Source organism: Rhamphochromis sp. 'chilingali', assembly GCF_963969265.1.
Source record: "Rhamphochromis sp. 'chilingali' genome assembly, chromosome: 4".
Lineage (NCBI taxonomy): Eukaryota > Metazoa > Chordata > Actinopteri > Cichliformes > Cichlidae > Rhamphochromis > Rhamphochromis sp. 'chilingali'.
This window is the reverse complement of record NC_137948.1, coordinates 894,414-912,500: the sequence shown is the minus strand read 5'-3', so window position 1 is coordinate 912,500 and position 18,087 is coordinate 894,414. Positions and strand designations below refer to the sequence as shown.

At 43.5% G+C, this 18,087-nt stretch overlaps 1 protein-coding gene across 5 annotated transcripts in view; it reads left to right on the top strand.

Annotated features, from left to right (window-relative positions):
* The first annotated feature begins 380 nt into the window (after positions 1–380).
* Positions 381–18,087, top strand: part of slc8a1a (solute carrier family 8 member 1a) — a 32,405-nt gene continuing 14,698 nt past the window's right edge. The window contains exons 1-3 of one of the 5 annotated variants that reach the window (XM_080879170.1): positions 381–494; positions 8,804–10,620; positions 16,674–16,780. In XM_080879170.1, the coding sequence (XP_080735296.1) occupies positions 8,825–10,620; positions 16,674–16,780 (1,903 nt within the window). In that variant the 5' untranslated portion in view covers positions 381–494; positions 8,804–8,824. Of the gene's footprint in view, positions 600–997; positions 1,142–1,488; positions 1,852–8,803; positions 10,621–16,673; positions 16,781–18,087 lie in introns of those variants that run through there. The other 4 variants (XM_080879169.1, XM_080879171.1, XM_080879168.1 and 1 more) reach the window with 4 other exon arrangements.

Here is an 18,087-nt window from a genome sequence, read left to right as displayed (position 1 = left end):
TTCAATCTGCAGGTGAACCTGCACAGGTGTCAGCCTCAGTCACAAAAAGCATCTCGTTGTAATATTAAGAACTTACAATAAAATCAGAAGTTGTGCGAGGCTCGTCTGCTGTGAGGAACCGTGTTTAAAGGTGTGAGTGTGTCGCTCTCTGGATGCCTCCCTGTGAAGGTTGTGCAGATGTCATGTGTGGGGGTTTGGGGATGGGGGTGGGGGTGGCTGCGAGGCACTTGTCCCAGCATTCCTGCCTCTGTTAGCCGTTAGCGGTTATCTCCCCACGTGTCGGTGGTGACGAGGAGCTGCTGAATGGCCCCGGGCCCTGCAGAGCCTTGTATGGCCATGGCCCGCCAGCAGAAGGACGATAAGCAGCACGCAGGCAGCTACGCAGCCATGTTTAGTACGGCATGTTTTTCTGTTAAATTTAGAGCAGTTATCGGACTCGGCTCTCCCTCCTGAGCGCACTCTCTTCTCCTGCTGCTGCTGTGTCAGGACCAGAGGTGAGTACCAGCTCAGAGAAGCACCACAGGCCGGGTTTACTCTGCGGCAGCTGGGCTTCTTCAGGTCATCGTCACGCCTCTGGGATGGAGTGATGTAATGCAGACGTAGGTGATGCTGTAGGGTAGCTGGTGTAATGTTGTGTGATTTTATAGGGTGTAATGGTGTGGTAATAGTATACAGCAGTACTTTGGCGTGTGAGGATTAGTACTGTTGTTGCTGGTACTTTGTACCACAAGTGAAGGACCAGAAGGACCAAAGCCTGCAGTTCCTCTGACATCCAGCGGAGGCAGCAGTGAGTCAGTCCTCATAGACTCCCATGTTAAACTTCCCATGCTTACAGCCTGATGCACCGATTGGTTGATCTCAGTAGATATTTCCATCCTTCACGCCACCTGTACGGCGGGAGGATGATTTCATAACTCGCCTGTTTAAATCTGACTAAATCGGAGCCAAACAGCTGTTTTTGGACACAGCTGATCTCTGATTGTAGCTCAGGTTCAACTCTCAGAGGGGAGGTCTGTGTGAGAGAGCTGAGACCAGAGAAGTACAGCTCGAGTACTTCTGGATAAGTTTTCACTGTAGCGGTGGTACAAGGAGAAACTCCTCCCAGCACTGATTGAAGTGAAGTAAAGGAGACGAGGCTGAGGTAACGGGGTGAATAAAATGCAGTTTGGTCCATAGATCAGTCTGATAAACAGCGGTTTCTTCCTGTTAAAAGGGAGTTTTTTCTTCCCACTGTCACCAAAGTGCTTGCTCATAGGGGATCATATGATTGTTGGGTTTTTCTCTGTATGGATTATTGTAGGGTCGACCTTACAATATAAAGCACCTTGAGGCGACTGTTGCTGTGGTTTGGCGCTGTGTAAATCAAACTGAATTGAAGTTTGCAGGAAGCAGAGGAGGACCAAATCAGTTTAGGATGAGACGTGAGGTGTGGACTCACCAAACTCCAGATTCAGTAATCTGACCCCCGTTAAAGAGGAAACGTGAGAGCGGAGCTGCAGGAAACAGCCTGGCTCTGAATGAATTTGTTACACGTGATCTGATTTGCTGATTTCGTGTCCTCTTTGTTAACGTCACCCTGCGGGCGGCAGAGGGAGAGGAGGTGCTGAGGAGAGGACGGCGGTGCTCCGTCGGCTCTGTTGTTATTTCGGTGTTATCATCAGGTGGTGTTTCTGTTCCTCGTCTCCACGCCGTCTGACAGCCTCTCGCTGGTCCTCTGGAGGAGGTTTAGTGTCGGGGTTTCAGCTCACTGTCAGATGAAAAGTCTTGTGCATTTGTCACCCTTCTGATTTTTTCTTCTTTTCCATCGTCCATCAGTGAGTTTGATCTTCACCTGAAACAGTTTGAGCCAAGGTAGGTTTCTGATTTTCTCCTGAGCAATCGTGCTCCAGCGTTTCAGCTGAGCTTGTGTTGCTGTTCATGTCACAGCAGGTCACAGCATCTCTCCCTGATCTAACTCTGACAGGGATGGTTTGGATTAATCGGTCTACGATTGTTCATTTTCGCACACCCATCCTTGTTTATTTATGTATATATATTTTTATTATAAATTAGCATTTTTGACCTGGACGCTGACACGCAGCAGTGTTTGTGATCAGTGTGTGTGAGCTGCAAACTTGGTTGGGTTATTAAAGATCATCGAATCATTTTAAAGATGTCCATTCAAATTTTATCTTTATTTAAAAAGCTTGAATATAAAAGAGACATAAACGAATTTAAAGGACTGTGTCACTTTAGTCATTTTTTGTCACTTGTTTTAACAGTTTGATGTCCTCCAGTAGTAGTTTTTCTCTTTTCCAGCAGGTTTGCGGCTCGCTGGTTGTCGTTTTCTCTTCGTAGCTTTGTCTTCTTTTATCACATTTCTGACAGCTTGTGTTGACGTTTTTCTTTCTTCTAAAGTGATTTGCAGTGTTCGTGGTACTTTTCTGTTTCTTTTTATTATATATATATATATATATATATATATATATATATATTTATTTTATTATATACTTTTGTACCTTTGATTTCCTGTCTCGCTCTCTTGCAACAGGTTAGTTTGCCTTTGTGTAATTGGGCTGCTTTGTGTCTTTTCATAGTCATACTGAGGTGTGAAATGTGACCTTGTAGGAACAACAGCCATGGTTGCTGTTGTCAGCTGTTATTGTAAGAGCAGCCTCTCATTAGACTTCAGTGTTGCTGGTGTAGGGTTGAAATAGGAGGAGCTGCTCTGTGGCTCCGCCCCATCTGCACTATCACATTCACACAAACACTTTTTTTCTACTCAAGTGCTTTCTCTCTAACAGCCACACTCTGAAGAATGCCTCAGAGAGCAACATGAGGTTCAGTGTCTTGCCCACAGATACCTTGGCATGGAGACAGGAGCAGGGATCAAACTGCCAACCTTTTGATTAGTACACAGCAAATCCAGCATGTCCAAATTAACACTGTCAGATTTGACTTCAACACTATTAAAGTGTCTATATGGGTCCACACCAGAGAGTGTTAATTTAACTCTTTTTGGAGAGTTGGTACGTTAACTCTGATTTAGTGTTAAACACCAAATCTGTCTGGAGTTGATAATTTAACACTTGGTGTTAAGAGTTTATATATTAACTCTCAAAGAGTATTTTAGTTTAACTACGTAAGAGTTATCTTCTAATTCATTCTAAAAAGCAGGAATTTTACTGTTCTGACCTTCTAGAAATTTCTTTTGGAAATAAACATTTACTAAAAAGATGCAATGGTTTTTGAAAAACATTTATTCTGAACTGTGCACCACAATTTCAAAACATTTTCTGAAAGATGTAACAGTGTACATGTTCTCACTTTCATTAGAACTTTGTTTATCAGAAGGTCTGACATGGTAAATGCAAATAACAGCATCTCATCACTTATTTCTTCAATACAATATGCATGTCCTTCATTCATCCCTTTGTGGAACTTCAACGCACTTCTGCTCTCCCCCATATTCCATCTTCACAAGCATATCCTGTGCGGAGATTGAATAAAAATTAGTTGACACTAATTAATGGCACAAATAATCCAGTAAACAATTGCAGCACAGTAAAAAAAAAAAGGAATCTTCTTTGAGCCATTACTTGTGTAAAGTATTTTCCCAAAAGACAAGGACACAGGCAACAGGTAATACTGAACTAAATGTAAAACCTCAACCTTTTTCATTTTTACTTAAACCGTGTGCACAAAACTCTGGAGGGATCTATGCTAACGTAGAACCCAGTCAGGACGTCAGCTACTGCTGTTTGCTCGTTTTTTTTATGGGCGATCGTTTTCAGGCTTCAAGTAGCACCATTATACCAACATTTCACATTCTAGACATTGTTTTAGGTGTATTTGACCAAAAGTTTGACTGAAAATTCACATGCAAGCTTTTTTTCAAGGCTGTGGTATTTGCCCGCAAACAATACCTTTCAGCTAGCTAAAACAGAATGTTATGCTATCAGCGAGCAACATGGCTAATGCCTTTCACACAGCTTTGTCTCAACTCCAAAGAGCCACAGAAGTAAAAGCTCATAATAATAATTGAAACAATCTTTGAAAAAATGACTTACCAAGCATGGCAAACAACTCAAATATGTAGAGCAAAATGTTCTGAAACGGCTTCACTTCAGCTTCGATTGGAGCCGTGCTGGGGGCGGAGTCTGTGAATTTACTCTGTTGGTGGTTAAAAGAATGTGACTCTACTTAGAGTAAAATTAACTCTACTTTTGCAAGAAGACTATTAACACCAAAACATTTAACACTTTTGAATTTGCTGTGTAGCTGACCTGATCTATTCAATTCAAATCACAACAACAGTCGGCTCAAGGTGCTTGATGTTGTAAGGTAGACCCTACAATAATACATACAGAGAAAAACCCAACAATCATATGACCCCCTATGAGCAAGCACTTTGGCGACAGTGGGAAGGTCACCTGGTCCAGCCCTAACTATATGCTTTAGCAAAAAGGAAAGTTTGAAGCCTAATCTTGAAAGTAGAGATAGTGTCTGTCTCCTGAATCCAAACTGGAAGCTGGTTCCACAGAAGAGGGGCCTGAAAACTGAAGGCTCTGCCTCCCATTCTACTTTTAAATACTCTAGGAACAACAAGTAGGCCTGCAGAGCGAGAGCAAAGTGCTCTAATAGGGTGATATGGTACTACAAGGTCATTAAGATAAGATGGGGCCTGATTATTTAAGACCTTGTATGTGAGGAGCAGGATTTTGAATTCTGGATTTAACAGGAAGCCAAAACAGGAGAAATCTGCTCTCTCTCCCTGTCAGTACTAGAAGGAGAGAGCAGATTTCTGAGCTACAGCCACCCCATAAGATACACCAATAATATTGTTCAGCCTGCCAGAAGCATTTCATGTTTCACAAACCAAGCCCATCTCATGAGAACATGACTCATGTGTGGGTCAGGACAGACTTTAGCTTTCATACAGATGCCAGTTTCACAGCCACTTTTAGAAGTAGAGCTAGTTTGAATGTGGAACAAGGCTTCAGCTCCAGCTCGGTTTTAAACATAATTAGGGAGAAACAGAGGAGGAGCCAGACATTTGAAACACCCGGGGCTTAGCCCTAAAGGGTAGTATGCATGTGGGATTTTTTTTTTTTTTTTGAGGGGGGGGGGGGGGGGGGGGTGTAGAAATGACTGAAAGATTAATAGGCTCTGTTTTGAGTTTTGTTCAAAAAAGAATGACTTCATATAGGGAAATATATATATCACACATGCAGGACACCTTAAACTAGTTTTTTAATTGAGCAGCAAGACAGAACGAAGTCGGGGCTGTATCAAGACACAGGGACTAAACCCCAATTCAACCAGACCCAGAACTGATCCAGAATTAAAACAGGACTACAACAGTTCAAAAGCAGGATTACTGAGGACTTAACCAAGACATAACCACAATCAGAACTAGATGATAGTAGCACTAAAAATCATCATAGACCTGCACTACACTTATTTTTTTTAATTCTACCAAAGTCCAATATTTAGATTGAGAAAAGTTTATATAATTATTTATCCTTGTTGTGCAAACAAGCCTGCAGAACTTAATAAATATAGAATTTGAAAAATAGCAAACCTAAAAAGAAACACTAGGTACGAGATACATGAGTACCTATGATACAGTGATACTTTTAGTAAGCAACCATTTGACTAACATGTGTGTCTCACCTGCTCTTGTTCATCTCTGTTCTGTCCTCATTCTCCTCTCCCTCTCTGTTCCTCTCTCTCCCTCTTTGTGCTGACAATCATCAAATATACAGTTGAAACCAGATATTTACTCTTCAGATAAAAACACTTTTTTAATTGTAACATCAAATCAGACTAAATGTTTATTTTTTTAGATTGATAAATATAAAAACATATTTGTTAACTTTAAGAGTAAAGAGAGAAACTGTCTGTATTTCTTAATTGCAAATGGCACCAAATTGTATTCAAACTGAGCCACACTTATGGAGCTCCACGATTCTGTTCCTGGTGTTTTGGTTGACATCTTGATTTTCCTTTTTTTTTTTTTTTTTTTTTTTTTTTAAAAATCACTTTATTTAAATATCAATATTCACAATTACAAATACACATAATACAAGCGCCATGCACAAATTATTCACATCTTATTTTACATATTACAATAATAAAAGCTCCCACGGCAAATCATTTCCTAATTTCATATCTCTCGTTTTTCTTCTTCTCAGCTCAGTGACAATGTTTTTACATACGGTGAAACTACTTATCATTTTTTGTTCTATAACACATTTAGCTCTTGTTTTCCATATGTGGACATTTATAATACACATCACCAACCAAAACAATCTTCTTTTATTTTCACTCATCTTTTCTTTAAACAAACCATATCTTACTGATTTTATATTATTTTCAATATTAAAACCTAGTTTTTCCATCCTCCTCCTTATTTCAACCGTCCTGTAACACGATATCAATAGATGATCAAGAGTTTCGTCTTCATCACAATTCTCCATAGGGCATTTCTTAGTGGTAACGAAGCAACTCCACAGAACCACAGCTCTTACTGGGAGACGTCCGACAGAGATAAGCCACACTGTATCTCTCATGTTCTCGGATATTACTTTGTCATATATGTTTTTAACTATTTTCTGATTTTCTTCTTTTTCCACAGCCTTATATTGTATCATACCTTCATTTTTTTTTAGATTGATTTTATTATATATCTGTTTTGAATTTAATTGTAAAAGATTTAAATCATCCAATTTCCACTGATCCACAAGATCCCCAAACACAAGTTTAAAGTATGGCACTCCCGTTCGGGCTCTCCCTTTCATTTTTTTCCACAAAGATTCCTTCCCTTGGATCCAGTGGGTGCTTCGCTCAAATGCGCTATATACATTTTTTAGAAAAGGAATCATCAAATTAACGCTAAGATCTGGCGCTCCTAATCCTCCATTTTCTTTTCCTTTATACATTAATTTCCTCTGTGTTACTTCGCGGTTTGTCCCCCAAATCAATTTGGTACACAATTTACTTAATTTAATAACAGTTTTGTGAGGAGGGGGAAAGACAGTAGCCAGAGACAACAACTTTGAGACTACGTGTGTTTTCACGATATTCACACGCGCTTTATAGTTTGTATTTTTATTGTCCCATTTAGCTACTTCGTTTTCTATTTCACTCTCTTTCTTTTTCCAATTCAAAAGACATGGATCATTTTTAGTAATCCAAATACCTAAAATCTTCATCTCCTTATTAGTTTTTAAATCAATTACAGGTTCTTTTAAGTTTTGTCCAAACCAAACTCCTTCGGTCTTTTCCTGGTTTAGCTTAGCACCAGAAGCTTGTTCGTATTTTGTTAGCAAATCCTTAAGTATTGATAGCTCCTTTTGATCTTTAATAATTACAGAGACATCATCCGCATAAGCAAGGGCTGTCACCTTGTAGGTGTCATTTAGGATGTATCCAGTAAAACGGCTATCACTATTGATTGTTTTAAGTAACGGATTTATTGCCAGAACATATAAGGCTGCGCTTAAAGGACATCCTTGTTTCACTCCACATTCGACATGGAAGGGTTCGGTCAGTCTTCCGTTTACTTTAATCTGGACAAGGGATTTTTTTATATAATACTTTAATCATGGAGATGAAGGTTTCAGGCATATTATATGCTTTCATTACTTCCCACAAATAAGAGTGGGAGATGTAATCAAAAGCTTTCCTTTGGTCAAGACTTAAAATAAAAAATTCTGTGTCTTTTCATTTTCCCATGTCACAGAAACAGGCTCTGTGTTTTGCCTTATATGCATCCACAGCTGTGCCACCAATTTACTCACATGGACTCTACTAACCTATCAGAAGCTTCTTCAGCTCAGAATGGAATCCTCTGGAGTTTTCTTATTAATTAACAATAAACTTAGTGTACATGTACTCCTAAATTTAATGAAAGTGATAAAAAATAGACAGCTCTGTCTCTCTTTATTCTGACATTTAACTAATTCAAAATATATTTCAATATTTATCTAAAACAAAAGTTTACTCTAAATTGATGTTGTACAGTAAAAATGTTTTATGTTTTCTCCCTAAAGTGTAAATATCTGGTTACAAATGTGAATATCCTGCTGTGTACTGAAATCCCTCTTGTTTTGCATAGAAATATACTGAACAACATACAAAGCATAATATATAAAATAACATTTACCTGAGTTTTTTCTTTGAAAGAAGCCTCTAATGTCCATTCTTATATTTCAGTACATAACTGAAACCGATTTAGTCGGGGAGGGTAAGAACTGAGAATATGAAATAAACACACGTAAGCTAAGACTCTCTAAAGAAACAGCATTTGTTCGGCTTTTCATTTCGCCATTTGTTGATTCACTTGAAGAGCAAGTAAAATAATATTGGTCAAGTGATCAGTTTCATATCAATCTTTCGTGATGCACCGTCATATTTACATTATTTGTACGGTACGAATGATTTGCTTTGGTACCTGGTCAAACTTAAGCTCTCCTTAGTATGGCTGGCTCGGCTCCGTCTCTCCAACAGCGCACTCACGGGCAGCAGCTCCCCCCGCCCCCTCGCTCAGTCGCTTAGTGCCTGAGCTTGGATCATACCAATATCAGGGGGGATTCACGCACAGTCGTAAATTCCCACAGTGTGCACTATGTGCTTCGACTATTGTGTGTACTTTTTGTTTTATACAGTTGTCAGCCAGGCATCTAACTATGAAAAAATTACACTCCAAAATACCCCGGGCTTCTGACAAAACAACCCGGGCTTAAGCCCCGTAAGCCACCCCCCCGCTCCGCCCCTGGGGAGAAACCAGAATAATGAGCACTCTCTCTGTATCTTACAGGTTTAAGGGAGCTGAAGCACCATGAGCCCAGCCAGGACCATGCCGATGTTCTTCACCTATAAGCTGATTTTCTTTCTGACCGTCATCTCAACTGAGTTTCCATATTCAGCAGCAGCGGGCTCTACTCTGACTCTCACCTCCAACCAGACAGCCACCAACCACAGCAAATGTGGTGGAAGCACCAACTGCATAGAGGGCGTTATCCTTCCTATGTGGAAGCCAGAAAACCCAGCCTTCACTGACCGCCTCGCCAGAGCAACCATATACTTCGTGGGGTTAGCGTACATGTTCTTAGGGGTCTCCATTATCGCTGATCGCTTCATGGCATCCATCGAAGTCATCACCTCCCAGGAGAGACGGATCACCATCAAGAAACCAAACGGTGAGAAGATCACGACGACTGTACGCATCTGGAATGAGACAGTGTCCAACCTGACCCTGATGGCACTGGGTTCATCCGCCCCAGAGATCCTCCTCTCAGTGGTGGAGGTTTGTGGGCACAACTTCAATGCCGGGGAGCTCGGTCCCAACACCATCGTAGGAAGCGCCGCCTTCAACATGTTCGTCATCATCGGGCTGTGTGTGTCTGTCATTCCTGAAGGAGAGACCAGAAAAGTGAAGCACTTGCGCGTGTTCTTCATCACCGCTGCCTGGAGCGTCTTTGCTTACACCTGGCTTTATCTGATCCTGGCTGTCTTTTCTCCAGGAGTTGTGGAAATATGGGAGGGGCTTCTCACGCTCTTCTTCTTCCCACTTTGCGTTGGATTGGCGTACATAGCGGATCGCAGACTTCTTTTCTACAAATACATGTACAAGCGATACAGGGCGGGGAAGCGGAAAGGAGTGATCATCGAAACGGAGGGAGAACCAGAACTTCCCTCAAAGGTTGACATTGAAATGGATGGAAAAATGCTCAACTCTCATGGAGAGGAGTTCACAGATGGAGAGGCAGGATTTGAAGGGAAGGAGCTGGATGAGGAGGAGGCCCGCAGGGAGGTGGCGAGGATCCTGAAGGAGCTGAAACAGAAACATCCGGAGAAGGAGATGGAGCAGCTGATGGAGCTTGCGAATTACCAAGTTTTAACCCAGCAACAGAAGAGTCGAGCTTTCTACCGCTGCCAAGCGACCAGAATCATGACAGGAGCGGGTAACGTCCTGAAGAAGCATGCCGCTGACCAAGCCAAGAGAGCCACCCATGATATCTTCTCTGAGGTGTCGGTGAACGACTTCTCTTCCAAAGTGATCTTCGACCCTGGTACCTACCAGTGTTTGGAGAACTGCGGCAGCGTGGCACTGAATGTGGTTCGACGTGGCGGAGACCTGACCAGCACGGTCTCCGTGGATTACCGGACAGAAGACGGCACCGCCAACGCCGGCTCAGATTATCAGTTCACAGAAGGAACAGTTGTGTTCAAACCCGGTGAGACGGAAAAAGAAATCCGCATCGATATTATCGATGACGACATCTTTGAAGAAGACGAGCACTTCCTGGTTCACCTAAGCAACGTCAGAGTTACAGCTGAGGGTTCGAACAGTCACGAGGCAAACCACGTGGACACCCTCGCAGGTCTGGGTTTGCCCTGCACGGCCACCGTTACCATATTTGATGATGACCACGCCGGGATCTTTACGTTCGAGGAGCCAGTGATGACCGTGAGCGAGAGCGTCGGGGTGATGGAGGTCAAGGTGATCCGGACCTCAGGAGCACGCGGCGTTGTGGTAGTGCCCTACAAAACGATACAGGGGTCCGCTAAAGGAGGCGGCGAGGACTTTGAGGATACACACGGAGTTCTGGAGTTTGAGAACGATGAGATTTCGTAAGTACGAATCCTCTTTAACGATCTGAAACAACTTTAGCTCCACAGGTGTTATAGTAACAGTATCTTACATGCTAATCGCTTCGCACCCACCAGTGTTTTGGCTCCTCCTCCAGGACTAGAGTTAGGGTTTGAGTTCAGTCATGTTTGGATTAGTTCATGGATCAGCTTTTTAAGGAGAATTGCATTTCTTTGTGACCTAACATTTTCTACTGTCTGTTTGGCATGTGGCTGAAACAAAACCGAACATGTTAAGAGGTTAGCCCTTACACCATCACGTGGCAGGCCTGGCTTCTCTTACATGGTTTCTTATTAATCCTAAAATATAAATGGATTTACGTACGGATCACTCTGTAGATTTCAAACCTTTCCAGATTATTCTAATGAACAGGCATGGGAATTTTTTCATCACCTCTTTAAACTGTACACGACGCAGACAATAGTTTCAGCATCAGAAGCATCACTTCCATCGAGTTTAATCACTCGACACCTGAAGCACCATCAGATGCTGCTGACACTAAACAAGAGTCAGAGAACTCAAATTTGTCAGTGTGTGAATGTGAGAGTGAATGAATAGTGGTATTGTAAAGCGCTTTGGGTGCCTTGAAAGGCGCTATATAAATCCAATCCATTATTATTCAGCTTCTGCTTCCACGTCACACATAGCTGGTCCTGATCTTTAAAGGTAATTAATCCACAACTTTAATGAATGAATCCACAATCCTCATGTAGAATTAAGACGCACACACACACACACACACACACACAGACACACACACACACACACACACACACACAGGTTGCTGGTGGTGTGGAGCCACACGGCGGGGCCAGCCGCCGTGCATAAATATAAAGCCACAAGTTAAGAAAACTACATCAAACATTTGGGGCACACCATGTGTAGAAGTAATCTAACTACTGTGTTTAGGTAGAGTAATCCTAGTGACCACTCAGGGTGCTGAGGTCGTAGGTCACGATGAAAACGAGCGAAATGCCTCACAGCTCTTGTACCCCGGTCTGAGTGTAACTCCGCCTCCACACAGTCACGTGACTTGTGTCTTCAGCCTTACATGCCTGGCATAGTGGCTGCAGGTCGACTCTTTCCACGTCTCAAATGAAAACATTTATATCCGCGAAAGGAAGAGGACGGCGTGCTGGAATGGAGACGCTGCCTCGCTCGTCCTGTGTTTGAGTTTATTAATGAGGACGCTGGCAGCGCTGCGGCCGCAGCCTTATATAGACCGATGGAGTTATCGCAGCAGAGGCAGGATCTCCAAGCTCCACGGCACGTCCTGTTTTAGGCTGCGTTCAGTCACCCGGGAGACAGATGGCTGCAGGCGGGTCGTTTATAGTCAGTTTATTAGGCGCACCGTCAGTCTGCACACCTCCCCGTCAGCACTGTGTGTGCTGCTCAGTGAGTTTGAAGGAAAGTCCTCCAGTGACAGAAGCAGGACAAGCCGCACAGCTTGCATCCATCAAAGCTGCAGCGAGTCAGGTACACAAACGCCTGCACGCTGCATGGCGGCGGTGAACGTGCTCGATGGCATTCAGTTTGACACGCAGCTGATGTAGTGATGTTGAAACAGCTGGACAGGTGATCCAGGTGAAGGGCTGCTGCAGTCGTCCTGACGGGAACATTTGATGGTCTTATCCAAGTGATTCTTTTTCCCAGAGGCAGCGTCTGCTTTGCCTCAGGCAGACTGTCAGGTCATGTGATGGCACCCAGCAAATCAGCCACTGTGTGCTTTGTGATTATGTTACAGCGTGACTCGATGCGTGTCACACCCTGCAGGTGTCCCCTGGCTGTAAACAGCTGTCTGTGGGGACGGCGGTGTTTGCGCCTCAGCAGGTCACGCGTTGTGAAGCTGCACCCTCGATGTGTTTGAGAGGGCGGAGCTCTGATTGGCCCTCTGACACGTGATTGATCTGGATCACCTTCTTCTAGGTGTCAGACAATCCAGTAAATGATGAGATATTAAACATATGAAACTCTTCCTGGAATGTGTCTGCTGTCCTGGCATCATTGCGCCGGTTTATAGTTCGTAGCCGTCACCGAGGCAGCCGTAGCATTTCCTGTGTCCGGTTTTTGTCAACGCGAGGAAGGAGTGATATGACGGCTCCAACAGAAGAGCAGAGACCGGGCCCTTCCTTCTTTCTTTCCTTCCTTGTCTTCTTTCCTTTCCGTTTTTCCTTTCCTTCTTTGTCTTTCCTTCTTTCCTTTCCTTGTTATTTCTTTCCGTGTCGTGTCAAGGCTACATAAAGCGTTACTTTTCTCACTGCCACACTACATTATGACTCCACCCATGTCTCCAAATATGCTCACTTTGTGTCAAACGAATGTGTGACATCACCTCACTCCTGATCAGTGTTGGTCAAGTTACTTGAAAAAAGTAATCAGGAACTAATTACCGATTACTTCCCCAAAAAAGTAATCCCGTTACTTTACTGATTACTTATTTTCAAAAGTAATTAATTACTTAGTTACTTTTTAAAAACACGATTTACACCCTGAATAGGTGATAAAGTGATAGATCTTTCAGCCCAATTCTACTTTTTCTGCATAATCCATCATACAAAATGTAATCAGATGGAAAAGTCTCTTTTTTAACTTGTTTTATTAGTTTTAATCTTTTAACTTTATGCATCAAGCAGAGATTTAATTATATGCAACATTCTCTGACTGGAAGAAATTAGTTTAACATTTAAACCTATTTTCTACACATTCCAGCACATAAAATAAAATATTTTGTGTGTTTACACTCAGTCTTTCAAATAGATGCAAGTAAAACACAGCAGAAAATAAATAAAGTCACAGACTCAGCGGTCCTGTTGCTCTATTTTCACCTGTAAAGCAGGAGTGGGGCAGGCGGAGGTTTACCCTGGTGCAGGTGTGCCGCGGTCAGTGGAAGAATCCGCGAGTTTCTCTGAGTTTCCCATTACGTCGTAGCTACTCGGTGCTTGTTTGGAAGTTTAGGGGTTTTTTCGCTGTAAAAAGAAGTTTTCTTCCCACGCACAGCGGACACTAATGTTTTTGTCACTCAAAACTCAAAGTAAGGTCAGTGCTTCCATGCTTTAAATACTGCACGCTCATACTCTCTCCCACACTCGATATGTGATCCACTGTTGATCTGCACACAGCTGTTGTCACTAACGTCGCACTCGCTTACGTCACTGTCGTGAGACATTCTCGCAAAAAGTCACGGTTTTAGTAACGCAGTAACGCAGCGTTCCTACGGGAAAGTAACGGTAATCTAATTACTGTTTTTGCAATAGTAATCCCTTACTTTACTCGTTACCTGAAAAAAGTAATCAGATTACAGTTACTGCCCATCTCTGCTCCTGATTGGGTGGGCTCAGTGAAACTAGGCCTTCTGTCATTGGCCAGACTCTCCTGTAATTATAAAACATAAAGTTTCAGTTAAGTCACAGAAAAAGCTTTTTTCTCATTAAGGACGTTTGTGAAATAAATAAAAATCTGACGTTTGTGTCGTAGACGGCAACACAACTTTCAGTGTTTTCTGTCACGTTGGTGCAGCGTGAATGAGCGTTGCAGGAAATGTATTCAAATACAGCCAACAATTTATGCCCTCCTTCACATTTTCCAAAGCCATCCAGGGGCCCGATTGTGGCCCCCGGGCCTTATGTTTGACAGCCCTGGTGTAAGGTGTCTGTCGCTGCCAGTCAAAGCAGTCTGTGACATCATGGCGGTGTGTGGTCGGATGCCGGATCAGTGAAAGTGTGATGATTTGAAACGTAACAGCTGCTGCAGGTGTGCACACCTGCATCCTGCATGGCAGCGGCTCGCTGAGGGGGCGGCCTGCTGCTGCCTGTAGCTGCCTGTAGCTGCCTGCTGCACGGATGCTGGATGTTCGCTCGTGTTTCCATCTTTTCTCAGGCGGCTGGAGGTGTGGGGGATTTTCAGTGTGTCAGATGTCTTCTGTCTGCTGTGCGGAGCAGATAAACACCACGCTGCTCTCTTCCTTATTAGGCCAGCCCGCGTTCAGGCAGCAGCACCTCGTCCCTGCTCTTCGTCGCAGCATCAGCCCATAAAGCAGACACATCACTGCAGCTTGTTCCTGTCACGGCCGACGACGGGGGAGGTCGCTGCTGGCCGGCGGCCACGTCTGCAGACTCGGTGTACTTTTTATCTCGTTTCTCCTTCCTCCACAGAAACCCTCTGCAGTGATAAAAAGCTGACTTACGTAGAGTTTATATGTAATCTCTGATTTTTATAGAGGCAGTAAATCACACAGACCTCTGCAGCTCGGAGAGCGTTTCCATTTGTAGCTCCTCGGTGCATTCACGCTCTGTCACTGCAACGAAGCAGCTTTCAAGATTTTACAACCCAGATGCACAAAACTCAGGATGCTTATTTTATTTACAATAAAACACAGACAACGAATCAAAGCTTTAAACTGACAACATTTTCCATTGTTAGAAAAATATGAGGTCATTTTGAATTTCATGGCAACAACTTTAAAAAAATTCTGCAAAAAGAGAAACAGGTGAAGGAAGAGGACGCGCGATCACAGCATCAAACCGCCGTCTTAGAGAGGCAGAGGGTCGCCGACCTGCGAAGTCAGCGTCTGTGAGCAGCTCAGCGTGTCTTCCATACATACAAGTTACAGCTCCAAAGCTCCTTTAAAACTGATCTGAGGTCAGACCCAACCAAACATCAGCCTGCAGCTCTGATGGGGGCGTGTCAGTGCCTGTGCACCTCATGATGGAGCAAGACGATGCTAAACCCGCAGTTTAGATTTGCTGTCCTGCTTTAAAACTGATCTCAGAACAGCTCATTTTGTCAGCTTTAACGTGTGACGTGTTTCTGTGTTTGATAAAATGAGTTTATGAGCTTCTGTTTTCAGTCCTGTTTACACAGAGACCTCACATTTACACAGTTAATATCTGAGGACGCGCCGTGGACGTCCGAGTCTCTGCGCGTTCTTTGGTTTACGGCAAAGCTGTGAGTGTGGTTGTAGCTTTACGGCAGAGAGTCTCGGCCGGGCGGGTTCAGTTAGTGTCCATGTTTGTCCCGTCCTTTCCTGTCCAGCTGTCCTTCCAGCTGTTTCCTTCTGATGGGACTTTTTAGAGTCTTGTGTTCCTGCTATAGGGAACAGAAGGTGCTCCTCTGGTGCTGTGAGATTTACCTCCACCTGAGAATCACCTGGGCACTCCTTCCATGGTAACATGGTCGATCTGTAACCAGCACTAAATATACTCGAGGTGGAAACAAACAGACGAGTATTAAAATGAGCAGCAGTAACTGTAATCTGCATTATCAGGTTCTTTAAAGATGACTTAAAAGTTAAATAATAATGAATCGGCACAAAGTGAGATCTAAGTCATCCTCGCTGATCCCAAACAACCTTCTGTCTTTGCAGATAACTTTGATGATGATTTACTGGTTTTAAATCAGCTCTTTTGTCTGTGAGTTCTTTGATTGCTTTTATTTTATTTACAGATTCTTTGGATGAATAAAACTGAAACTCAAACATCCACAAAGCTGAAAGTGTCCTGAAACTGTGACACCAAACAAACCGTGTCCTTGGATCACTGAGAAAGCCCCAAAGCATCAATCTGCTCACATTAAATAAACATGGGAGTGGATGCAGTTTCCATTCACACACACACACGGCCTGCTGTAGCCTCCAGCTCCGCCTCCAACACCGAACAAACAAACTGTGTCATCATGAGATCTCCTCGCCGTCCTCTCGTCTTCTCTGTTTCACATGAAATTCAGAAATGACTGACTCTCTTCTGTGCGTCCTCACACTCCTAACTGCTGCCTCACCTGAACAACTCAGATTTGATTTCCTGGAGTCATAAATATTAAGCATAGTACTGGCCTGGTTTAGGGTTGGAGCTCAGAGAGCTGCGCACATAACGTTCGTACGAAGCAGTGCCGGCGAACAGAAACACGAGGTCACGCGGTGTGTGTGTGTAAATGTCGGCGGCGTCTCCCTCTGCCCGCCGTGTTTCTCCTTTTGCGGTGTCTCGGGCTTCTGCACGCTTCTCCTTCTGCAAACTCTCTTTCCGGCTTTTCTCTGTTTCAGCAAAACCATTCGGATAAATATAATCGATGACGAAGAGTACGAGAAGAACAAGAACTTCTTCCTGGAGATCGGAGAGCCTCGGCTGCTGGAGATGAGTGAGAGGAAAGGTGGGGGGGTGTCGCCTTCCTGTACCCTGACCCCTTCTATATCACTGATAACCTTTGACCTCAGTCAGCCCTGTTGATGTGGTGTTTAATGTCATAACGAGTGCGGGGAAGTTTGAGTTGAGCTCATCCTTTAATAATCTGAGCTAATCATGTTTTTGCATCCCAGCAGGCAGACAAGGTGTCTGTGTTTGTGTGAACTAATGCATGACCCTTGACCTCTGACCCCCCTCCCCCCACAGGAAGATCATAGCCATTAAAATAATCGATCACGAGGAGTATGATAAGAATGCCAGCTTCTACGTAGAGCTGCAGGAGCCGTACTGGAACAGGAGGAGATGGACAGGTGTGGACGGGCACCTTAACCTCTGACGACCTCTGACCTGTCCTCCTTTGCCTGTCTTTGTGGAGTTTGTCTTTGCTGCTGTCACTCCTTTGCCCTCAGCTGGCGTCCTATTGGTCCAGACTGAATTATCAGTGCTGAGAGGTGCTAGGACAGTTTGAGTCAACTTTATCGATATATAAGGCGACAACAAAATCAACGCGTTGATTCTTTTCTCCGGGTTCATAGAAATCTTCACACAGTATTGTTGCCGTTCACTCAGACGTTTATGGCGAACACCCGGTGTCGCTTTTTCTTCTCGTCGGGTTTGTGATGTGAAGGCACGTGTAACCAGGTCACCTGTGGCGTTTAACAGCTCTTGGATGGCCCCGCCCCTCCCTGAGCCTGGTTCTGCTGGAGGTTTCTTCCTGTTCAAAGGGAGTTTGTCCTTCCCACTGTCGCCAAAGTGCTTGCTCAAAGGGGGTCATATGATTGTTGGGTTTTCATTGCAGGGTCTTTAACTTGAGGCGACTGCTGTGGCGATTTGTGATTTTTAAATAAACTCCTTTGGACTAAATTGAATAACATGAACAAATAATGGAAAGAATTTTCATGTGATTAAATTGCTTTATTTTAGCATTATGCAATGCTGTTATTATAACTTAATGGAGTTGGATCAACTTATTTACTGCAGTTGAGTCTAACTTAATTTATTTAAGTTGATCCAACCCATGAAAATGATGTTAGTCTGAAAAAAATGCCTAATGCTGACAGAAAGCCATTTATTAATGTGGAAATCCTTTTCATTAAGTTCATTTAAAGACTTAATTTTTTAGAGTGTTCAACAAATTCTAGACCAGGGGTGTCCAACTCCAGGCCTCGAGGGCCACTTAACGTAAAAACACTTTTACCATGGTTACCGGGGCCTATCCGGACGTGATAGGGCGAGAGGCGGGGCAAACCCTGGATAGGTCACCATTCTGTCGCA